General features: G+C 59.1%; 1 protein-coding gene across 12 annotated transcripts in view; it reads right to left on the bottom strand.

The window, feature by feature from the left end:
- Window positions 1-24,400, bottom strand: part of CELSR3 (cadherin EGF LAG seven-pass G-type receptor 3) — a 36,575-nt gene that overhangs the window by 7,453 nt on the left and 4,722 nt on the right. For 2 of the 12 annotated variants that reach the window (XM_045049877.1, XM_045049876.1), the window contains exons 1-3: window positions 2,262-2,403; window positions 356-514; window positions 136-275 (exon numbers count right to left, since the gene is read on the bottom strand). In XM_045049877.1, coding sequence (XP_044905812.1) covers window positions 136-275; window positions 356-514; window positions 2,262-2,284 — 322 coding nt within the window. In that variant the 5' untranslated portion in view covers window positions 2,285-2,403. The other 10 variants (XM_006928732.5, XM_045049871.1, XM_045049868.1 and 7 more) reach the window with 10 other exon arrangements.

The raw sequence follows: 24,400 nt of genomic DNA on the forward strand, positions 1-24,400 counted from the left end.
CAGGGCTCAAAGCTTCAGATGCGGGTGGGGGGTGGGTGGGCACAAGACCACAGGGCTTCCGGGCCAGGGCCTTGAAGGGCTGCAGACCACCCCCCAAAGACTGAGGGTACAGCCTCTGGGTCAGGTATGGCTCACCCTGTGGTAGCTGCATAATGGCCACACTCAGGCCAGCCAACAGGTCACCCAGGAGCCAGTCACGCACGGGATACCGGGGTAGCCACGCCAAAACTGGGAGGTGTTGGAGGAGAAGGGCTCGGGCCCGAGTGTAGGAGCACCTGAGGACACAATGGTAGGCATTGGGAGCACAGTCTACCTAAGTCCTGTCGGTGTCCCCAGCCCCCACCCTCAGCCTTACTGAAACCAGGTTCGCCACTGGTGGGTCTCGGTGGCTGAGGTCAAGCATCCCAGCTCCTCCAGCTGTTCCTGATTCAGCAGTGGCCGTTCCACGTAGTAGTTTCGCTTCCTCAGCTCCATGGCCCGCGTCACAGGCAACAGTGCCTCTGTGTCCCTCTGACTGGGGTGGCAAGACCAGAGTCATAGTGAGTGTAACCCTGGTCCAACCTCCCTCACACTTCCACCTGGAGTCAGAGAGTCATCCTCAAGATCTAGGTAGGTCCAGCTCCCAGCTGGCCCCACCCCCAGCCAGTGGCAATCCCTGAACTTTGTCTAGCACAAGTCTCTCACTGGGCCAAAGTTCCCTACAAAAACACATCAGGATGAACACAATCCATACCTCCAACCCAGGGACAGCTGTGAGCGCTCTACCAGGTCCAGGTCCCAGGCTGACTGTCCCCCTCCCCCCAGCCCATCCCCCAGCCAGACCCTGTTTAGTCTCTGAGTCCTTATCCAGCCGCTCCATGAGCTCCGTGCTGGCCATCTGAGAGCACACACAAGGAAGGGATCCGGCAACCAGGGTTCCGGCTCTTCAGGCAGGCTCCTCTTTAGAGGGGCTCCCCTCTAAGGGAAGGAAGGCGCTGAGGCTAAGATTGCCCCTGGGCCTCCAGCCCCGGGGTCCAGGTTGTGGACAAACTCAGGCTTAATCTCACAAAGCCAGGGAATGGTTCTCACCTGGAGAAAGGGGTCTCACCTGGAAAGGCAAGCTCCCACTCAAAGTGGGAAGATCCCCCCCCCCCCCCCAAGAACTCCCGTTCCCAGGTGAGATCTCACGTAGGGGAAAGCTCTCAACCGACAGGAAAGTTTTCATCAGCCAGGTATGTTCTGTCTTGGGAGAATCTCTTATCTACCCAGGCTCCCACCTGAAGCGGGAGGTGGATCTCCTCTAGGAATAGGAGATCTGGAGGCGAGGGAATTCTTGGGGGGGGGGGGCGGCGTAGCTCATACTGAGGAGGAAGCTTTCTCAGTGGGGAAAGTTTTCACCTACCAGTAAAGTTCTCATGTGGAAGGTACTCTCACCTAAGAGAAGCTCTTACCTGGGGGAGGCTCCCACCTGGAATGGGTGAAAGCTTTCACCTGAGAATAGATCTCCGCTGCGCAGGAATCTTCCCTGAGGGGAAACTCCCCAGCTGGGAAAATTTTCAGGAAAGTTCTGATCTGTGAACTCTGACCTAGGGGTAGGATCCCACCGGAGGGGTAGGAACTCGCCTGGGAAGAGCCTCTAACCTGGATGTCCTGCTTGGAGAAGGGAGTAGAGTGCGCACAAGGAAGATCCTCACAGACTCTTGGCACCGCAGTCTCACAGAGATCTTTGAGCCCCCTTGCCCCTCCTCCGTGAGTCACGCAGGTCTTCTTAAAGCGCTCCCCACCACCCATCAGAGCGCGTGTTTGGAGGGCGGGGCCTAGATCATTGGCCCCTCCCTCTGGGAGGGCACCGCAGCCCTTCCAGCCGTATCCCAGCATCCGGGATCAGTTGTACAGCTAGGTGGGTTCAGGACACCGTTATGGACTCCGTGCAACGACGACCTCCCGCCCCAACGCGCCCATCGGCGCACCTCCCGGGCCGGGTCTCCTCCGCACTCAGCCGCCTCCCGCGGCCCGAAGCCAGCTCGCGGGCGGCGTTCGAGTGGCTTCCCGCACAGTCCTCAGGAGAGAGGGTCGCGCCAGTTCCCGCCCCCATCCCTCGCTTCGGGGGATAGCTGCCTGCAGAAAATCGGCAAAGCGGCAAACACAGGCGTTGCAGGCAGATGCCTGCTCCGGAGTTGGCGGTACGCCTTCGGAGCTAACCCAAGCCGGCTTCTGCACCGAGACCACGCGGCGGCTCGCGGACACAGACACGGGGAACCAGGGCCACGCCCTGCACTCACCCCAACGCTTCCGACAGCCCCATGGCCAGCGGGCTGCCAATTGCCGGCCGCTGCAGGAACTGGGGCCGGAGGCCGCTGAGGCTCGGGAGGCGGGGCCGGGATGAGGACCTTCGGCGCTCTCCGAGGGGCCAATCCCCGGATAGGACAGGGAAGGCTTGGACGAATCAGAGTGGTCGGGCGGGGCCTAAGTGACAAGCTTCAGGCTGGGCGAGACCCAAGGCGGAAGATTTAACCCCTTCCTCCCCTGCGGCCTGGTTAGTACTGCCCCTCCTGGCTCACTTTTAATCTCCTGTCTAAACCTGGTAGAACTGCAGAACTGGGACTAAAGACCTGCGCGGAGCTGGCCATAGCCGCGGCCCCAGGTCCCTGAGTACGACAAAGGCGAATACCAAGTCTTGGCTTCTCGTGGAAGGACCCCGCGGGATGGGGCGAGAAACCCGCCAATGGGCTGCCTGTGGGCGCTACTGGTGGCCAGAGCCATAGCTCTCCTTGGGGTATCAGGTCTCTGCGGGCGCCACCTTCAGTCTCTCCTCTTAAAATCAGGCAATGTCTGACACCGAAGGTGCCCTAGGCTGCCCTTCAACTCTGGACACCCAGACCCAGAATGAGACTGAGAGTTTCCCTTCCTCCATACAGAGCACAGCCTGGCATCTCGGTTTCTGTCCAAAGATTTCTGCCTGAGCGGAGAAGGAACGCGATGTCCCAGCCAGGTCCAAGTCCTAGAGGCTGGTGGGGGTCAGTGCTGTTAATGGGCTGAGGGGTTAGCAAGGGCAGTTCTTAGGGTTGACTGGGCCCCTAGCCAGGGCAAATTCGAGGTTACAATTGCACACCCTGAAGACCAAGTCATCATGCTGCCACCTTGAGAGAGAGGAGTTTCCCTGGCACCTTACTCCCAGCACCTGTGCTCGTACTTCAGGCCCCGATCACAAGGCGCCAGGCCAGAATTAGGGGTGAAAGAGATGGGAACCTGGTCCAAATGTCAGACGAAATGTGCTAAAAATAACTGAATATTGAGGGGGGTGCAGAGCTCAGATTTCTCCCAAAGGTCAACCTGGCCTGAATCATTCATAGCCACCTTCCTACCCTACACCCCCACCCCCAAACAGAAAGAGGCGACAACCATTTTCTATAGAAGTTTATTCCCAAAACAGAGCGCGGCTTCACGGAACAATTTACACAGACAGGGAAAGGGCCACTGGGCTGGAGCAGGGGACCCCCACCGAGGGACATCTATAGAACCTAGGACATAGCAAGGACGACCCCCTCTCCCCACAGTGGGCCCCTTAACCCTTCAAGGGCTGGGGTCATTCTGCTGGGTAAGGAGAGCTGGGGTCCTGGCTGGCGGATTTGGCACCAGTCAGTGAAGAAGAACTTTTAATCTCCTTGGAAACTGCCTCCCAAGAGTATGTGCGGGGAAGGGGCAGGGGGGTGTCTGCACAGAACCCCCTACAACCCTGCACAACCCATTGTTCGTAGCGGCAAAAGGATGCCCGCTCTGGAGGATTTCTGGGTCTGCTGTTCAACAGGGGGCTCAGGGCTGGCCTTTGGCCTGGGAGAGGTAGAGGCTAGAAACTCCTCAAGATGGCCAGGTCCAGGGTCCTCAAGCCCCTCTCCCATCTTCTCTATCTTTCACTTGTAAACAAAGGGGGAAAAACACATTCTCAACTGTAAACAAAGTGTAAAAGTTCAAAGTTTTCAGTTGTAAACAAACTTGTAAAATGTTTTAAATCTTGACCTGTAAACAAAGTAACAAAATCTAAAAGTCCCCAGTTCTGGACATCAAAGTAATAAAAGAGAGTTTTGTGAACAGGGTCCTAACAGTCATTTTTCCCTATAGAAGAAAATAGAGTAGGATGGAACTAGTTACTGCAGCCCAGGTGCCAAGGGCCAGGGAGGGTCCTGTAAACATGGGAGGCAGTGGCACCTACATTCTGTGTCTTCAATTCCCTTGTTTTTGCTCCCCTTGCCCCCACTCCTACCCTACCCCTCGGAAGAAATTCTAGCACAGGGCAGGGTCAGGGCATCAAATGGCACCATGGACAACTTTTGCTCATAGCAGGGGTAGGGGCTGGCAAATGACCCCCTAGTCCACCCTCTGCAGGAATGTCTGAACAGAGGCCTGAGCCCCTCCCCAGGAGAGAAAGGGAAGCCTTGCTCTGTAAACATGACATCTGCTGCTCCACCAGCACCCCCACAGCATCAGTCCTAGGTCATAAGGCAGTAAGTGGCAGGGACTCCACATAATAAACACACACATCCACGGGGAGGGGCAGCGTGAGCAAGCCCTGTGAGGAGGTCAGAGGACCCCTGTTTCCAAGACCAACCCCTTGTCCCTGAAGTTTGGCCCTTGGGGCATCCAAGAAAAAGCAAAGATCAGCTCTGTACTTTGGGCCCTAACAATATTCAGATCAATGGGTGGGAGGCTACTTGCCCTTCCTGTCTGAATCCGCCCCAGTAAGATGAGAGGAAAGAGCATATGGTTTGCCAGGGACCCAAATGGGGCCAAACTCTACCCTCTGTCCCCTTCCCCTCCCAGCCCAGCCTCAGAACCCCAGGAGACAGAAAAGCTGAAAAATAACATAAGCATATCTCTCTGGTTACAAAGGTACAAAACGTATAAAAGTCCTCCTTTCAGTTCTTCCCCCTGCACCTGTTACACGCACGGCGGGATTTGCTCACAGAGAGAGCAAGGAGCCTCAGCACCGCAGCAACAGGGAGAGCTGGGGGGCGGGCAGGAGGCTGCCTGGGGATCAGCCCCTGACTCCCGGAGTCTCTTCTGTTAGCTCTAATCTTCCATTGCCCGCAGCCACTCCTGGTCCGTGAGTCTGCCCCTCAGGAGTGCCCCTCGCTTCTGGGAACTCTGCAGAGTTGAATGCGGTAGTCAGAGGTGGTTGCTGAGAGAATCCAGTCAGGGGGCTCTGGGCTTCCACCACAGCCTGGGCCCCCACCATCTTCCCCCAACCCCATCACCTTTGCCTCTCGGTCCCCAGCCCCCCTTACACCCATTTCAGGGTTCTCAAGCCCCTTTACCCCTTCTGCACCCCAAGACTCATCAGCAAGGCCCCGCGGCCTCCTGTCTTCTCTCTAGGCATTCAGCGAGCACCTACTATGTACAAATACTACATTAAGCACTTGACAGATTTTTGTCTCAAAAAATCTCCACATCTCAGAAAGTTTGTTACTACAGACACATTTTACAGATATGGAAACAGAGACTCGGAGAAGTCAAGTGTGATTCCTGAACCCAAACCCCTGCTCAGCCCCCCAGGCCCACCCCCGACCCCCACCAGTCAGACCCCAAAGTTGGGCTGCAGTTGGGTCCAGGCAATACTCATAGCTCTCCCTCAACCCTCCCCCAGCACCCTTCCAGAGTCCCTGGCACCAGGCCCCAAGTCCCCTGCTCCTCCTTCCTTCCTCTTCCTCGGACTCTGCCTGGGTTCTTCTATTGGCCTCCTGTCCCACACCTGGGGTCCCCTTCTCCCCAAAGCCTCCTTTCGCCCTGCAGCCCTCCACAGAGCCTGACCTAGCTGTTCCTCCTTCTCAAAACTCAACTCTCCTCCTCTTGGTTTCCGAAGCCTCGCAGCCCTTGTTTCCTCCCCACTCCTCTGGCTCCTGTGTATCCAGCTGCTTCCCAGGTACGACTGCTTTTCCCTACCCCACAGATGCCCCATAGGCACCTGAAACGCACCAGGTCCCAGCTCAGTTCCTACGTGCTCCACCTCACGGTGCCCACAGGCACGAGGAACCTAACATTGACTAAATCAATCGATCAATCAATGGATAAATGACTTACTTTCAAAGTTAGCTCTTCAGCCTGGAATATAAGATGCCCATATCCTGGCACCACTTCTGGCCCCTCCTTATCCCATACCCCTCCTAAACAAAGCCTCTCAGGCAATGACTCTTCCTCTCCTCCTTGCCCCTTCCACATACCAGGTTACCTCCTACTGCCAAGCCTTGGCACCTGCTCTCACCCCCTCTTCTTGTTCAAGCCCTCCGGAAGGCACCTATCTCTCTTCCTTCGCCCAGGAGGTACAGGGGAGGGTGGCTGGCACCAATCATACACCCCGCAAGTTCCGGCTAATCACACCACCATTCCCCGCCAGATTTCTGCCCCCAGCCCATGGCACCCTGGCTGTGCTAAGCCAGGGCCAACCCACACCCCATTTTGTGGCAGAACACAGGCCAGGGTACACAGGAGGTTGCCTTAAGCTGATGAGGGTAAGGGCAAGTGGCTAGAGCCTGCTTACTCTGAGTCTGGAGATAGCTCTGAGATGCTGTGGGATGTGGCAGAGCGTGGTGTGGAGGGCCCAAGCGCAGAGGCTGTGGCAGAAGGCGTGGCAGTGGTGTGAGGGCCCGAGGGCGTGCTTGAGGACTGCACAGAGGAGGAGAGAGCCGAGGAGTTGAAGGAGGCAAGGATAGAGGAGAGAATGTCCAGCTGCTCTGTAGAGGGGCCATGGCTAGGGCCACTGGCTGGGTCCTCCCTAACTCTGAGCAGCTGCGGGGGTGGCCCGAGGCCTTCTCGTGAGGGGTGCCGGCTAGGCACACGGTCCAGCTGCTCCCCTGAGTTCGATCTCCTGGACAGAGAATCCAGGGGCCGGGATGGCAAGAGGGGGTCCCTTGAGAGTTGCCGCTGGGGAGACAGGGGCAGAGGCGGGGGCTGTGGGTCAAGGTTCCGGGCACTGTGGGGCAGGGGCAGTGTGCTCAACCACTCGCAGGGCGCCCTTAGGTCCAGAGCATCCCGTGACCCGAAGCGGCCGGCCCTGGCACCAGGGTAGTCCCTCGGTGGCTGCCTCCGTGGTAGGGTGCTGCCCCGGTCCCTGGGCTCCAGGCGGCCTGGCGCGGCATCCAGGCGCTCTTGGGAACCTGGCCGACTCAGGGGATGAAGCATAGGGGCAGGGGCCTCCTCCAGTCGCTCACGGCTGAGTTGCCGCCGGAGGAGCAGGTCCAGCTGTTCCCGAGAGGAGTAGCGGCTGGCTGGCTGCGAAAGGCTGCCTGTGGCCCCTCCAGCATAGATACGACCATAGGAGGCAGCTGGCACAGCACGGTGGCCCAAGGTGGCTGCACGGCACCAGGACAGCTCAGGGGCACCCCGGGTCTGTGGCACCAGTGGGTACTGCAATCGGTTCTTCAGGATGCCTGTGTGAGGAACAAATGGGAGTAAAGTAAGTATGTGGGGCAGGGGGTGGCAGACACTCCCTGGGTCTAGGGATGCAGCTGCCCCTGGGATCCCTGTGACAAAGGGTTGGAGACAGAAACCCTTTGGCAGAGGCAGCCCCTGGGGATCTCACTGCGGCAGCAGGATAGGGCTTAGAGTGGGAAGGCAGTCATCCCCTGGGTTGGGACAGCGTCAGTCTCCAAGGTACAGGAGTAGGGGCAGACCTCCCCTTGAGATCAGAGGAGGAGCAACCCCCAGGTCCTGGCAATGCAGGTGAGGCTCAAAGGGGCAAGAATCCCCTGGGCTGGGGTAGAAGCAGTCTCTGGGGTCCCTGAAATACAGGACAAAGTCAGGGGTCGTACCTTTCCTCTGGCGCTGGGCCCGGCCCAGGGAGGTTTCATCTCCACTAGTCAGGGCCAGGTCCGGCTGGTTGTTGTTGGCTGCGTCCTTGCTGGTGTCCAGCCCCAGGCGCCTTTCGGAGCCCCAGGTCTGCAGAGCACAGGGAGTTGCCTCACATTCCCCCAGGGCTGGCCAGTAGGACAGAAGGTCATTGCCATCCACGTCTGTGGAGCCAGAGCAGGTTACAGGAGCCTCTGAATTGACCCCATTGATTCATGACCCCTGTGATCCAGACTCAGTGACCACCCCCCTAACCCTGACCCTAATGACTCCTGAAACTCTGGCTGTACTGATTGAGCAGAGGTAGGAATAAGAGAGTGTTTCTCAGAAATCAATGGACCCATGGAGAGGGTTACTGGTGAGCCTGCCACTCTGTAGGTGGACAGAGAGTAGGGGTGGGGGGACTTGATGGCTGAGGGGTCAAGAAAAATCCTGGAAGAAAAAACCAGGCTGAACCCCAACCCTCATGGAAGAAGAGGGGCTGGAAGAATGACATGTCACCCTGTAACATCCCTGACTCTGACCTTGACCTTGTTGCCCAGGCTGTTCCTGGACCTCTAGCCAGCAGAACCACTAGGAAGATAGGGAGAGGTGTGCAGGGGCCTAATGATGACCCCAGGTTCCCAATAGGCTGGTCCCAGGAATCTTCAGGGGATGTCAGCGTCCCTGGGTCACACCCAAGTAGAATATGGGGTGTCCCTTGGTCACCCATGGGGTCAGAGATACCCCCTCACCTTTGGGGTGAGTGAGGAGCCTCTCACTCTGGGCTGCCCGGCGGAGTGGACGCTGGAAACGCCCCCGTGTCCGGCCATTGTCCTCGCTTTCTGAGGATGGAATGGACAGACTTCTCTCCTCCTCCAAGGACAGGTCGCTGTCAGAGTCAGAGTCTGCAGCTAGAGTTGGGAAGATCAGAAGGAGGAAGGCACATCAATGGCTCAGGGAGATGAGGAACTTGGGGGTCAAGAAAGAGCCTGGAGCTGAGGGTCTTGGGTTAGCTACAGCAGGGAGCTGGGGCTGGGGACCTAGGTAGAGTCTGGAGTGGGGGTCAATACAGAAGGGCTGGGACTTGGCAGGAGAACCAGGTGCCTCCTGGGGCAGTGACCTGTGGGGAGCTCGCCCCACTGCAGTCAGCTGTTGCTCTCAAGAAAGGGAAATGGTGGGGAGATCCTCTGCCTCCCTTCCCCCGCCCCGGCCCTGGCCCCTACCTCCACCAGCATCTCGATGGAACATGGCCACATCCAGGTCAGTGGGGCCAGCATGAGCCTGGAGGCTGTGGTCAGTGTGGTCAGCAGCTGAGCCATGTCGAACCAGGACATTGTCCCTGGAAATGCAGGAACCGCCCCCTCCCATCAAAGAGGGATGTGATGGGGTGCTTTGGAGGCTGGGGTGGCTGTGAGCACATAGCCAACTGCTGTGGAATGGCTCTGAAAGCACCCCTGGGTATGTGGCAAGAGGCATCTAGGGCAGAAGCAGTAGCGGGGAACCAGGTGCCAAGATGGGTAGAACCATCATCCCAGGACCAGCAATGCCACCCTCTGGTCAAGTGGGACTGGTCTGAGCTATATGTCCTCCTCCCAAGAAGGCTGCTCTGCTCACCTGAGGTAGCCGCGGCCCCGCTGGCTGTCTTGGTCCTGGGTCCGGCCAGAGCGAGCACTGCTCACTGAGGAGACAGTGGAGGCACCCAGGGTGATGCGGATGAGGCCACTCTCTTCAAAGAGGGCCGTGTTGTTGTAAGCCCCGTGCCCCTACAGGAGGTGGGTGCAGACAGGAGTGTGAGCCAGCTCTGGAGAGGCCTCCAACCCTGGCCTCTCGGGGCCCCCGGCCTGACTCCCCAGCCCTGAGAGCCCCTCACCGTGCCAGGCGCTGGCCTTGCCTCCTCGGGCGCTGCCTTTCTAGCCAGACAGGCTGGTGTCCAGGCAGCCCGGGCATCTGCATTCAGGACACAGAAGAGCAGCAGCACTGCCAGGCCCTGTGTCAGTAAGGGTCAGCATGGGGTCAACGAGGGGTTACCGAAAGTCAGTGAGAGATCAGAAATGAGTCACAGGTCAGAGGAGGGCCAGCAGGGGGTCAGTCGAGGCTCATATAAGTCACTGTGGGTCAGCAAGGGGGATCAGTCATTGCAAGTCAGCGTGAGGGAGTGAGGGGTCCAGGGGTGACCCAGTAAGGGAGTCAGCGAGAATCTCGGAGGCGTCAGAGTGGCCCAAGTGACTAAGTCAGTGGAGGTCTGTGTGGACCAGCAAGTGGCCAGGAGCCACAGTGCTGGGGAAGGAAGTCCAGGACGGGCACCCTACCCGGCATCAGTCATCCAGAGGAGTCAGCTCTAGACTGGGCTCGATGGCCTGCCCAGGGTTTGGGCCACCCTGCTGAAGCCCCACCAGGCCGGAGGTGGGGAGGGGTGCCAGTTACCTGGAGCCCGCAGAGCGCAGCATGGAGGTAGTGGAAGGCCAGGACACTGTGGTTGACTGCCAAGAGGCCGAAGAGCCAGGAGGCACTGACCAGGAGAAGCAGCAGAAAGCAGCTGCGAAGGCTCCTGCTGTGGAACAGGGAAGGACACAAGGGGACAAGCATGCGTCATGCAAGGCTCATGCGGGGGACACACAGGGGTCATGGAAGGACAGGAAATCACAAAGGAACATGGCGGTCTCCAGAGGACACTAGGGGAGACGGGAGGTCACCAAAAGAACCAGGAGGATAGTCAGGGAGCCATGAGGGGACATGGGGAAAATATGTGGGAAGTAGGGGCGGGCTATGAGAGAAACGTGGGAGATAGGTGGGACACGGGGGCAGGGGGCACAGTGAGCCACCCAGACCAAGGGAGTCTCAGGGGAGACAGCAGGGCAGAGCATGTATGGGGCAGAGTATGACGAGGGCACCAGAGAGGGGCTGGCCAGGGCAGGTAGGACTTCATCTCCCCACCCAGAATCTGGAGCTCAGCCTGCCAAGGAAGGGACTGCCATTCTAAGAATCCCCCGCTTCCCCCAGCCAGACAACTCACAGCACAGAGGTCTTCTTGGCCTCCCTCTGCCCAGTGGAGCAGGATGTGCGGGCAGTGAGGAGAAGCATGGTCCCATTCATCTGGACCCATGGCCAGACATGTGGAGCAGGGGCAGGACAGAGAGAAAGACAGTGAGAGAGGGACAGGGACAGAGAGAGACCAAGACACAGAGAGGCAGAAGCAGTGAGAAACGCACATGCACACAGTCACACACACACACACACACACACACACACACACACACACACACACAACAGGGAGATCAGAAACAGAGAGGCACTTTGGCTCAGAAAATGTCCGAGATAGGGAACCAGAGAGGGACTGAGAAAGGGAAATAGAGATCCGCAGAGAGAGAGAGGCAGCCAAGTTTCTGACCCCACGCTTCCCATCTCTGTACCAGTCGAGTGGAGAACAGAAATTGAGGCCGAGGCCTGGAAACCTGCCAACTGCCACCCGGCACCCCACCACCAACACCGCCGCACCTGCTGCAGAGCGCGCGGGTGGCACCAGGTACAGCACACTCACCACGATGACCAGGATGACAGGGCCTGCGAAGCTCCACATGAGGGGTTCGTGGACCGAGATCCAGCAGAAGTCAGGGTTCCCATAGCCCTCGGGATCCAGGCCGACAGCAAGGCCTGTAGGGGAGGAGAGGAAGGACTGAAGGGGTATGTTCTAGAGCAGCTGACCTTCTCATGCCAGGGGTGGGGGCACAGCAGGCTCCCTGCTGAGCACATCGCGTGGTGGGGGGCAGGGATGGAGGTTGGGGTAATGACCGGGACTGGGGGCGGGGGCAGGAGTCAGGCCACGTGATAGGTACAAGCCAGGGGTCGCAGGCCCGGATGGGCCAGGGAGCAGAGCCCTCACCCAGCAGCACGGCAGGGATGCCCCAGCCCAGGGCGTGGTAGAAGCGCATGGCGCCGCGGTCCACATTGCGGGGCTCAACCTGCATGCGGTAGAGGTGCAGCCCCTGCACAAGGAGCCACGCGAAGGTGCTGAGGAAGAAGTAGTGCAGGAGGATGGCGACCGCAGTGCACACCAGCTGAAGGCAGGGTTGGGGGGCGTCAGCGCCACTCCTGCCTCACCCCGCTTCTGACCCCTAAACCACAGCACCTTGACCCAGCATCGTGCCCCAAACCCGGGCCCCAACCTGAGCATCCCTGACCCCTGACCCTGAGCTTTGGCTCCAGGACTTCCTGAGCCAGGTAAGGCCATCGAGACACAGGTCCCCTGGCCCCGACCCTGCACCTGGTTGTGGGTCCTGTGGATCCCCAGCAGGAAGAGGAGCTCTGCCACGCCCAAGGCAGCCGCCACGTTGGCATGGATCGCACGCATGTTGGACTTGAGGCTGCGCAGGCTCAGCAGGACCGCTGCGGTCAGAAGCAGCGCGGCCACCGACACTGCCATGACCACGTGCGTGAACACCGCCAGCAGCTCCAGGTCACCCTCCAGCCGCTGTGGAGACAAGGATGGTCAGTGGGGGTGTTGGTCACCCCTGCCCTTTGGCCTGCCCACGCCCTCAGGACTCTGAACACAGTCCCACCTCACGGGGCGAAGCATCCATGAGAACTCCAAAGGTGCCTGTCCGGCTGCAGCGACATCGAGCATGAGACCCATTCCTGTGTACCAGCTCACAGTCCCGTGCCGTCCACATGCCATGCTGGTCCGCCCTGCAGCCACAGGGCAGTTAGACCTATCATCCCCTCGGGAAAGTGCCCCGTGGCCTGGCGAGGGGTTGTGACAGACAGTGGGGAGGGGCAGGGGGCCTGAAGCTGAGGAGCCACATTCCTCATTGGCCTGGGTGCCTAGGGACATTGGTAGGGGCCCCAGGGGCAGGCTGGGCTCCCCGGGGGCCAACAGGGGACCAAGGGTTTCCGGAGCGGAGGTCCTCACGGGCCAGGCGGGTCCCACTGCACGCAGATCGCCTTGCTCCGATTCGCCGTCTGTAGCAGGCGGAATTCCAAGCTGATCGGGGACTCTAGGACACCCCTTAGGAAGTTGCGTCCATGGAACACAGCCACGCTGACCACCGGGGAGTTCATAACAGGGTTCTGGGGGAGCCTGAGGAGACACCCCACCTGGGCTCAGACCCTGCTGACTTCCCCAAGCCCTGACTGCCTACATCTTGGTCTTCATGCCATCGGCATGGCTGACTGAGAGTCGGGATGCCCCAGAGTGGATGCTATTTTGGGGAACCCCCTCAGCCTCCCACTGGGCTGATTCAAGACCCTGAGTCCAATGGCATAGCTAGGCTGTCATGGTTCTGCAGAAATGGCAGGTTCTCTGCAGCCGAGAGACTTCAGACTCACTGTCTACACTGGGGTCTATGGCCTGAGCAGCTTCAGACTGTCTACCTCAAACTGCCGTCCCTGCCACCCCGATCTGACCTCCATCGATTGGTCAGCCTGTCTTTGCCTGCCTCTGTTAGCCAGTCTGCCTGTCTGTACCCGGCACATGTACCTCTCCTTTATGAGACTGTCCCCACCTGTGGCTCTGTGCCTGTCTGCAACCCTGCACAACTCCACAGAACATGATTCACCTAGAAGCCAGCACGGACAAGGCTCCCTGGAGCTGCACATGGGAGCTGTCTCAGGATGACTGTGAACTTGCTCATTTGCCCACGAAAAAATGGGTGCTAGACCGGGTAGAAGCTTACAGGCAACTCAGGGGTGAGAGGCCTGGAAGTAATGCCCCCCGTGGTACCTGGCGCCCCGGCGCTCGGCCTGGAACTGGGCAGGGAGCAGCCCCCCCAAGGTGCGGTAAACGAGGAGGATGACAATGGAGATCCCAGGCTCAGGCTCGGGCTCCGGGGGGACCGGAGGGGGGCCCACACTTGAGGAGGTGTAGTTTTCCATGCTGCTGCTGCTTGTGGACAGAACTGCCAGGGGAGGGGAAAGAACCACTGTCAGTGACCTCTGACCCCCAGCACCCACAAACCCAGCTCTGAACCAACCCATCGCAGCATCAAGCATGGGAATCTCTTCCCTGTAGGTCCAGGTCTGGGAGATGGAGAAAGCAGGAACCCATGAAGGGGATATGGGCTCTCCAGGGCTGGATCCTGAATATCAAGGCATGGGAGAGATCATCTGTGGTGAGGGAGAGAGTCCGGCGAGGCGAGAGCAGTGTGGGGGGCTGACATGGGAGGGTCTCACACAGGGGTCTGACATGGCGTGGGTCTGACAAGGGGAGAACTGGCAGGAGGGCAATATGCTATCTGGTGAAAGAGGTGGGATAGGGAAACAGGACCCGGGCCAGGGGTCACCCAAGGGATCTCACCTTCAGGTGGGGATGGCCATGGGGACTGGGGAGGCAGCAGCACGTGTGTGTGAGGATCCCAGGCATCCTGGCCCCGGAAAAGGTTGCTGTGGTAACGAGGGTAGCGACGGGTTCCCCGGGTGGGACTGGGGTGCTCCATGCGGTCGATGCTGAGCACTGCCCAGGAGGAAGAGGGGTGAGACCCAACAAGGATCTCCTCCCCATGCAGAAGGCCCCACACCCTCCTATCTGCATCTTATACCCAAGTCCCACAATCCCTCACTTCATTGCTACCAGCACAGAGCCCGTCCCTGCAAAGCACTGAGGGAGGTGGCACAGCCTCCCGCTACTAATGTTGACATCAATAGCCCCCAGCCCCTCAGATTTCCAGGTCCTTGCCCTTTCACAGCCCCCTTCCTGCCTCTCCCCCATGCCACTCGCCACATACTGATGTTGGGCGTCACCAGCCCCACGGGATTCAGATATGTGAGTTCCATATTCCTTGCAAGCGTGGCTGCATACTCCTCCAGATGCTGCACCAGCCCTGCGCTGCCTGGGGAGCCTCCAGGGGCCCGCTGCCCCAGCGCTGCCCACAGGTCCCCGGTCTCTGGGGCAAGCAATGCAGAGCCAGCCCACAGCAGATTCTAGAATCAGGGAGATGAAAGTGGGCTCAGCCAGGTGAGGACATGTGAGCGGAGACAAGGCAGGTCTGAGGGTTATGGCTGGGTGCTCAGACACGCCCCAGCCGGCAAGGGGGTGGGTTGGGAGAGGACAAGGGAAGAGGGAGAGCCCAGGGCCTTTACTTCCCTAGGGTCAGGAGGGGCCTGAGCAGGGGTCCAGGAGATGGGGAGCACAGGAAATAGCCCCACCTCATTGAAGTGGGCATCCTGTGTGGCTGTCAGCCCAAAGCCCTGCTGGTGACTCTCAAAGGCCAGCAGGTGGGCCAGCAGTCGGGCAGTGACTCGGACATCTTGACTAAAGTAGTGGTCGGTGTGGCCAGTCACCTCCCGCAGCCTTTGGGCCAGCTTCTTGGCCTCCACAGTATCCAGTGCTGTCTTATTCAGCTCTAGGCCATCCAGCTGCCAGGACAAAGATGGGGATGGTCGCTCTGTGGTCCCTTAGGCCTTTCTCAAAAGCTTCACAGGAAGAAGGGTTTGGCCAGATTAAAGGGCAACCAGGAAAAGCCCAGGAGGTCAAAGGCTGGGGTATGATGTCTGGGCCCCTGCCCAGGCCTGGGGAAGCTGAGGCCAGGGCCAGGGCTAGCGCAGGTCTTGAGTGCAGGGTCAGGTCTGGGCAGTCTCACCAGCAGGTTGAGTTCTCGAAAGGCAGGGGAGGTACAGTTGAAGAGGTCAGGCTCCAGCCAACCCTGGTCCTCATCACACAGCCTCACAGCAGCACCTAGGGACAGGTGAACCATGGTCAGGCCTGGGGCCGGAACACCTTCACTGATCTGATGAGCACAGCACCCTCCCCCAACCCAGGGGGAGCTCTGAAGCAGAGACCAGAATAGTAGGCATCTGTGGCTGGACAAGCTCCCAGCCCAAGCAGGTCCCAGCTGCCTATCAGTCTCAGGGGGCCTGTGGGCCATTCAGAACCACTGATTACATAAAGCAGAGCAGAAAGGTGCGCGCGCTCTCTGTCTCTCTCTCTCTCTTATACACACACACACACACACACACACACACACACACACACACACACGGGCCAGAGCACATTCACAGACATGTGGCCCAGGGCAAGCAAACACACAGACCAGTGCCCACGTCTGCACATACATGGACGTGTGGATCAGGACAAACACACAGACACACATGCTCTCTCCATGTATGCACACACAGACCAAGGTTTCCAGGAGTATTGTGTGACCAAAGTGAGGGTGGGGTGAAAGTTCTCACACTAGCTTCAACTGTCCCAGTGGTGGACTCTGCTGCCCTCTTGCCCTTGTCTGTGAGATGGGGATGGGGGTTGAATGAGAATTGACCTGGGTCTTAAGACAGCTCATAGCCACCAGCAAGAGGGACCCTAACTTGAACACAGAACCCCCCCAAGACAGACACACAGACACGTGCACAGGCACAGAAAGACACACACATGAGCATGCATACAGAGATGATCTCTGTCCAGCCACTGTGGAGACCTCAAGCAGCAGGGAGGGTTCTGCAAGGACCTCAGGCAGTGGGGAGGGGCCCTCAGGCAGCAGGGAGGAGTCTATAGGGTCCTCAAACAGAGAGGAGGGCGTTTTTCGTGACTTTCGACATAGGAAAAGGCCTGAAGGGACCTCAGGAACTGAGGAGGGGGTCTGCAAGGATCTTGGGAAGTGGGGAGGGGTCTGCAGAGTCCTCAGGCAGTGGGGAGGGGCCTCTGAGGACCTCAAGCATCAGAAAAGGGCCTCCAGCATCCTCAGACAGTGGGAAGGGGCCTCCAGGGACTTCAAGCAGCTGAGAGTAGCTTTTAGAGACCTCAGGCAGTGGGGATGGGTCCGCAGGGATTTCAGGCAGCGGGAGGGGTCTGCAAAAGCTCTGGCAGTGGGGTGGGGGGGGCGCAGCACACCTGAGCAAACACGTACCCCTTACCTGCACCCCGCAATCCTGCCCAGAAGCCAAGAGAAACAGATGGAGGCTCAATGAGGGGGTGGGGAGGGACCCAGACCCCCTAGGAGGTATTGAGGAGCCCACATAGACCCCTACCCCACTCCCACTTCTTTGCAGGAGCAATGCCACCCAACTCAGGAAAAGAAGTGGCTCCAGCAGTCGGAGGACAGACCTACTCCCACCCTCAATGATGCCCCTGCCCCCCAGGTACTCACCCAGGGCCCCTCGAGGACAGGGCACTGAGGCCATCATGCCAAACTTGGTCTGGGGCCACCACACGCCAGATCTCAGGGACTTGGGGCAGGCATCATAGAGCACTAAAGAGAGAGGAAGCACTGAACCAGGCAGCCAGGGACTGGGGAAAATGATAGCCACACCCACTACTCCTTTACCACCCACATCAGACCCGCTACCCAGCACTCCCTCTCTGGCCTTACAGGAGCTGGCCTGTCAGGTTCTGTAACAAGTCATCAAAGTATCTGGGACAAACGTGGGGGTTGTCTAGGGATCAGTGGTCTCCTTCAGGAAACACTTCCTAGAGCTCTACCCAAGGAGTCAAACATGACAGAAAGCTTGGTGGCCGCATGCCAGAGCCAGCCCTCTATATGTGGAGCTGCGTGGAGCCTGCTCACCTCGGCAGCCACTGGCTGTCACCTCCGCAAAAGGACTGTCACAGCTGTTGCACTGGCGGCCAAGGGCTCCTGGGCGACAGGGGCACTGCCCGCTGTGGGGTGCACATGAACGCGAGGTGGAGCCCACAGGGTAGCAGTCACATGGGAGGCATGAGTCGCTGCCCCGTGGTCGGTAGTGGAACTCCTATTCAAGAATGGATCAGGGGCCTGAGGTCAGAGATCAGGGCTTAAGGTAGGGGTCTCAGGTCAGGGCTTGAGGAATGAGTGGAATCAAGGGCAAAGGGTCAAGAGAACAGTACTCACAGGCCAGAAGGAAGATTGGGCTTCAAATGAAATGTAAGGGAGGAATCAGACATCAAGGACTAGAGGTGGCAGTTAGATGACAGGACAGGGGTAAGAGGCTAGGGCCTAAATCAGGTGGCAGAGATCAGCAAGCTCGATAAGAATCACAAATCATGGCTAGAGAAAAGTTAAAAGGTCAGGGGTCAGGGGCCAGGCATACCTTGCAGTGACACTGCCCATTTGTCTTGTTACAGTTGGGGTCAAAGCCCTTGTGAACGTCACAGTTGCAAGGGCCACAGGTTGGGCTCCCCCACCAGCCCCGTGGGCACTGCTGGTCCATCCTGGAGGTAGACAGCCAGGTGAGATGTGAGATGCCTCCAAGATATCTCAGTGACAACTCCCTCCCCCCACCCCAGGTCTTTCCATCATCTCAGTCTCCAGCCCCTCACCTGTGCTCACAGTGGTGCCCGAAATAGCCACCTGCACAATCACAGGTATAGCCATGGGGAGCTCCTGGAAGGTGGCGGCATGACCCCTGGTTCTGACAGGGATTCAAGAGGCAGGCGTCCACACACCCTGGGCCATAGTAACCTGCAGGTTGGGTCAGCGAGCTCAGGACACTGGCCACAGAGCATGGGAGGAAGCAGGTACCTGTCCTTCCAGTGATCCCAGTCTTTACCATGAGCCCCCAGTTCCTACCCAAATCCACCCTGCCCCACCCCCAATTCACACCTGGCCAGCAGGTACAAGAAAAGGTCTGCCAGAGGTCTCGGCAGTCAGCGTGGGGTGGGCAGGGTCCAGATGCACAGGCGTTGGTCACTATACAACCAGGTTCCACGTTCACTCGGTGGCTAGGAGGAAGCAGGGCTGGGGATCCTGAGGGCGTGGGGCCGAGCCATACCCCCTATGGACACAGCCAGCAAGGTGTGAGCCCCATGTCAAAGCATCTCAGCCCCTACAGAGCCAGCCACCTGACATGCAGTCTCCCTCAAACCCCCCAAAAAGCCCAGACCCTGACCCCAATATCCCCAACTCAGCCCCCCATGGGACCCCTAATCGTGCTGTCCCTGACATAGACCTCTAATGACCCTTAATAATGTAAGCTAGACCCTCACTGCCAACAGCACAGAAAGGCCTATCTCTGATGGCTCTGGGTCACATCCCCTCCCCATGCCAACCCCTATGTGAACGCAGCTTTTCAAGTCCCAAGGTGCTCCTGACCACTGACCACGCACCCTAATGGCCCAAATCATGTTCCCGTGCTGACCCCCACCTGGATACAGCCAACCAGACCCTGAGGAACCTCCTCTTCACTGCTGGGGGGCAGGCCTCCCACATGGAGTCGCTTTACCTTCAGGCCCTGCAGTTCACTCCCCACTGCCATGGTGTCCTGGGGGAGGGGTACAGTCAGCACTGGGGGTGTGGGGGCACCTGATGGATCCCTGCCCTACCCTAGAGTCAGTCTTGGCCTTGTCCTAGCCCTGCATGACCATCCTCTGTCCCTCTGGACCAGGAGAATGGTCTGGGCATGTGCTGCCCCTGAGTGCGGAGGACCTGCTGGAGTGTGGGGGATGGATAATAGCAAGGTTTCAGTAAAGAGCTGGGCTCAGACAGGCCTCTCTTTCCTGGACCCAGAATAGACCCTGAAATTTCAGAGCTTTGAGACAGGGAGATCAGGGCAGAGGCCAGAAGGGGTTCCCAAGAGTTAGGGAATGTACTGGCTGCAGAGGTACCCCAAGACCAGGCCAGAAATCTGGATAGCCTCTTTAACCTGAGCAGGCCTGGCTGGCAGGGTGGGCTCAAAGCAAGGGCATGAGGAAGGGACTGCAGGGAGAGTGATGTACAGTGGAGACAGTTGAGGGGATCTGGACTAGAGAGGGGTCAAATGAGGTGGGTCTGGTTGGGAGACTAACGGACTACCCAAGAATCAGAGATCAGACCTGGAAGAGGCTATAGTCCAGTGAGACCATGAGGACATGGTGGCCCCGCCGGCCACCTGGCTCCTCCTGCAATTCCAACCGCAGATCGTGCCACCGGCCATCACTGACAGTCACCTGGTCCAGAAGGAGGTGGGCAGCACGGCCCGAGCCCCTGGTCACTGTCACCGACAGCAACCCCCGATCCAGCTGCAGATAGAGAAGCACAGCCCTGGGGTCAGGGCCCCAAGTTGGGCTGGGGCTTGGAGAGTCAAGAGGTGAGATCAGGGGGTTCAGACATCAGAACTGCAGGGCTAAGGCTATATCTGGCACACAGGGCATTGTGCCATAGGGACACCATGTCCCTGAGAGTGAAGTTAGGGGACTCAGAGGTCAAGATCAGGGATTATGGATTGGTGCAGCTAGCACAAAAAAGATATGCTGGGGCCCTGCACCTGCAGAGGATATTATGGTGGGGAAGAGGATCAAGGGCCAGGGTCCAGAGCAGGGTCAAGTATGGTCAGTACACCTGGCAGGACTAGGTTGTAACAGACCAGGAATGTTGCTGGTGGCATCAGAGCTTGAGAGTTGAGGGTCTAGGGAGGGGCCAGGAGGACAGACACACCTGACAGAGGAGTGTGCTGTGTGGCCCAGCCTGCACTTGCATCAGGACCCCCTGAGTCGCCCGTGTCCGAAATGCCAGCCCCAGGTACCACGGCACAGACACAGTCATGTCATTTCCAAAGTCCCAGCTCAGCGTCCCATTGCCACGGAAATGATGGGGATGGGCCATGGCTGGGGGGATAAAAGGAAGAAGATCACAGGTCCCACCTGAGGAAAAGACCTTACCCTGCAGGCCCCTCTTGCCCCATGATGCCCACTCACTGAGCCTACAGTCTTTGCCACCGAAGCCCACAGGGCAGTCGCAGCTGAAGCCACCCCAGCGTTCTGAGCAGAAGCCGCTGTTCTTACAGGGACCCGAGTCGCAAAAGTGCAGCTTGGCCTGGCAGCCTGGGAGAGGAAGACACATGGCAGATGTGAGAACGTGGGGGGTAGGGGGCACAAGTATTAGACAGGACACAGGGGTCCAGAGGGGCCAAAGTGGCCATGATTTTAGCCCCAGATTCTCTCAAGATGGAGTTGGAAGGAGACAGGCCCTAAGGGTTAAGCTATGGCACAATGCTTGCCAGCAAAGGAAACAAGGATGAGGTCAGATTTGGAATCACTCCACATAGCCCTCTTCCCCCTCCCTAATGTGGGGACATGGCCTACCTGCCATGGTGCCATTGTTTGCAACGAAGGCTGCCATGTCCATTCGGCGGCCATCAATGTACAGATCCCGCATGCATCCAATGAACTCCTTGTGCGACACGGGGAAGTTCTCGGGGAGGTTGGGGACACCCCCCAGGAGCAGAGGGCCCGTCAGGTCCAGGGACCTGAGGATCAGGGGTCCTCATCATTGTTGGGACAGAGGCCAAGGTAGGGTTGCTCCTGAGGGCCACAGAAGTGGGGGTGGGGTGGGAGTAGGACTCAGAGGGTAAACGTGATTTAGGGGGGAAGGTAAGGCCAGGGAAGAAGCTGGGGCCTAACTTTAGTTGTGGGGGTGCAAAGGAGAGCTCATGATGGGCAGATGGTTTAGGGAAAGGTGAAGGGGAGGGGCTGAAGGCTAGGATGAAACAGTGAGGCATTTGGGTGGTTGGCGAAGAATCTAAGGGAATGTGGGGCATTAGGAAGGGGGCAGTGGATACTGGAGAACTGGGTGCTTGGGGACCATGTGTGGGAGCAGGGAGGCAGGGTAGAATAAAGAGATGGGGCTACAGTGAGGTAGGGGAGAGGATTTGTGTCATAGTGGAGAGAGGATTTGTGATTTGGGGAAGGATGGGGTGGCAGGTTGGAGATAGGCATGGGGTCAGGGTTGGAGTGGACTTTGGCAGGCAGAAGGCATGGGAATCAGGGGCTGGGGTCTCACTTCTTGGAGCTTGTTTGCATGCCAGCAGCTGCACATGAGTAGTTGCCAATCTCAGCACCAAACTGCAGAGCCACAGCCACGTCGCAGTCATCCACGCTCAGCACAGCCACTTTATCCTTGGAGGGGCCCTGAGCACCCCCCAGGGCATCTGTCCGGGGCTAGAAACCCAGGCACACCACTCAACAGGACCTCCAGGATTGACCCCTAAGGGGCAGAACCTGGCATCCCAGCTCCCCTCATACTGCCATGCCAAGGGTGGTGCCCACCTTGTTGTAGTATCTCAGATGCACTGTGTGCCACTGCCCGTCACTCAGGCCCCCTGGAACTGTAGGGCTGACCACTGTATTGGACTCACCTGTGCAGGGGATACATGTGGAAGGTTGTCTGGAGCTGCCTAGTTACCTTTCCCTCCCCATCCCTACTCAGGTACAGTTACTCCCAGGATGGCCAGGGATACATCAGATCAGTCCCATCCACTGGTGACCATACTGGCTGGACCAGAGTACCTTGGAAGATAGGAGAAGCACACACCACTTGGAGAGATGGACTTTCTCCCAGGGAATGGCTAAGGGGGTAAGATCCTCACTCATGTCTGTTTGACACGGAGGTACATGTTTAGGTGTGCAGTGAGGCAAACCTGAGGGGACTTGAGGCTTATACCCCCCAGCCATCTCACCTACTCATGTACCCACTCCCCCACATATACATCCACGGGAGCACCCACCCGTGGAATATGTAAGCCGCACTTGCCCGGCCACAAGCTCCAGGGCCAGGAAGTCGTGCTTCTCGTTCAGGCGCCCGTTGTAGAAGAGTAGTCCACTGGGCTGCACTGTTGCGAACCTGGGTGGGGTGGACAGGGCAAGTCACGAGCGGGACACCTCCTCACACCCACCATCCCTGCGACAAGAAGTTTCACGGGGCGCCAGCCAGGCTAGGGTGAAGCAGGAAAGGAGGAGAGCGGGTGCGGTGACGTCAGGGACAATGCAGTGACGTCAGGGACAATGCAGTGATGTCAGGGACAGTGATGCTCCGAGACACCCAGGCAGGACACCCGGGGAGGGCGATGTCCTGTGGGACGTCAGGATGGGGCAGCCGGGAATCTGACTCAGGGTCACAGAGGGAGTGGGGACGGCGTGGAGGCGCGCAGAGATACCGGGCGGGCACCTACGAGAGGGACAGCGTGAGGTGGAAGCGCTGCCGCAGACCGCGGAACATGACGAACGAACTGGGAGGGAAGGAGCGCGCCGCCACCTCGCAGCGCGGGCCCTCGAAGGCGCCGCCCGCCGGGCACTGGCAGCGGAAGCCGCCGTCGGGCCCGTCGGCACACGTGCCTCCGTTGCGGCAGACGCCGGGGACGCAGCGTCCGGCCTCCGTGTCCAGCTCGCAGTCTTCTCCTAGGAGTCAAACCAAGGTTGGAGGAGGTCACCCGCGGCTCCAGGGGGCCCCGCCCCTCCAAAGCCTCCCAGCCCACAGAAAGGGCGAGCTCCCTGGGGGCGGACACGCCTCCTAGCGGCCTGGCCCCGCCCCACGTTCCCAGCAGCTCCGGTCACGCCCCCACGCCCCAGGCCACGCCCCCACCGTAGTCTCAGCCCGCCTAAGGCCTCCATTTCTTCAGGGCTTTAGGTTCTCCCAGGGCCGGGTTCCACGGCTTCGCGCTCCGCGGCGCCGCACCCGACCCCGGGAGACTCAAGACAGATTCCCCATCCTCGCCTCACGCTCTGCCCGTGGCGCCTCCAGGCCCGCGGCCCGCCCACCTGTGAAGCGCGGGCGGCACACGCAGGTATAGCCACCCTCCCGCCGCGCGCAGGCGCCGCCGTTCCGGCACGGGTTGGAGTAGCAGAGGTCGAGCTCCGTCTCGCAGAAGTCTCCCGTGAAGCCGGGCGGGCAGCGGCAGCGCAGGCCTGCGATGGGCTGGATGGGTCTGAAGAGCGTGGAGGCCGAGGCCAGGAAGGGAGCAGACGAGTCGAAGCGCAGCACGGACACGCACTTCATGTAGTTCTCACAGGGCTCGCGTAGGCACACGTTGTCGTCGAAGGGCAACACGTCTAGGAGCGAGCGCGCGGCAAGGGCAGAGCGGCGCACGTACAACTGCTCTTGCAGTTCCTCGGAGCTGAACCAGGGACCCGCAGCGCCTGCCCCGGCCCCGCGCGGCGCCAGCGCCGAGAAGCTCACATTGAGCACGGTGCCCCCCACGTCCGTGTCATTCTGGATGTTGAAGATGAAGACGTCCTCGGCGGGTGTGGCAAGCACCGCGGCCACGCCTTCCAGAAAGTGGCCCAGAAGCGGTGACAGGAAACGCTCCTGCCACATGTTCTCAAGGCGCACGGTCAAGCTGTTGGCCAGCAACTCCTCCGTGATGATGACCACGCGTAGCACACACTGCGCCGTCACGCTATGCAGCCCGTCTGCGGGTGGGGGTAGAGGCAGTGGTCAGTCTGGGGTCAGCGGCTGCCCTTCCCCGGGACTCAGAGAGCTGGGGCCAGTGAATGCCTAGACTCCCAGCACCTGTGAGTCAGAGGCTGACCCTGCCAGACACAAGGGGGTCTGGGGCTTGTGACCACCAACTCCCTCAGCATCAGGGTACCAAGTTGCTGCTTCCTCTCCCCTCCCTCCAACACCAGGAGAAACCTGAGTCAGCCCTTGGGTCAGTAAGCCATTCCTCTAACAGCACACAAGAGAGTCCCTAAATAGTAACTCACCTTCCCCCAGGTTATCATGGCCAGCAGCCACCCTCACTCAGAACATAAAAAGGAGCCAGGGCCACTGACCACCCACCCCTACCCCCCAGCATGGCATAACCAGCACAACATCCCCTCAAAGAAACAAACAGACTTCTAGATTAATGCTTACCCATCCCCTATCTCTGGTCAGCAAACTGCTTTTCCGTGGCACTAGAAGGGCCCCTGGCCCTGTGACCACTCAACCCCATCCCCCAGAATCCT

Source organism: Felis catus, chromosome A2 (assembly GCF_018350175.1).
Source record: "Felis catus isolate Fca126 chromosome A2, F.catus_Fca126_mat1.0, whole genome shotgun sequence".
Classification (NCBI taxonomy): domain Eukaryota; kingdom Metazoa; phylum Chordata; class Mammalia; order Carnivora; family Felidae; genus Felis; species Felis catus.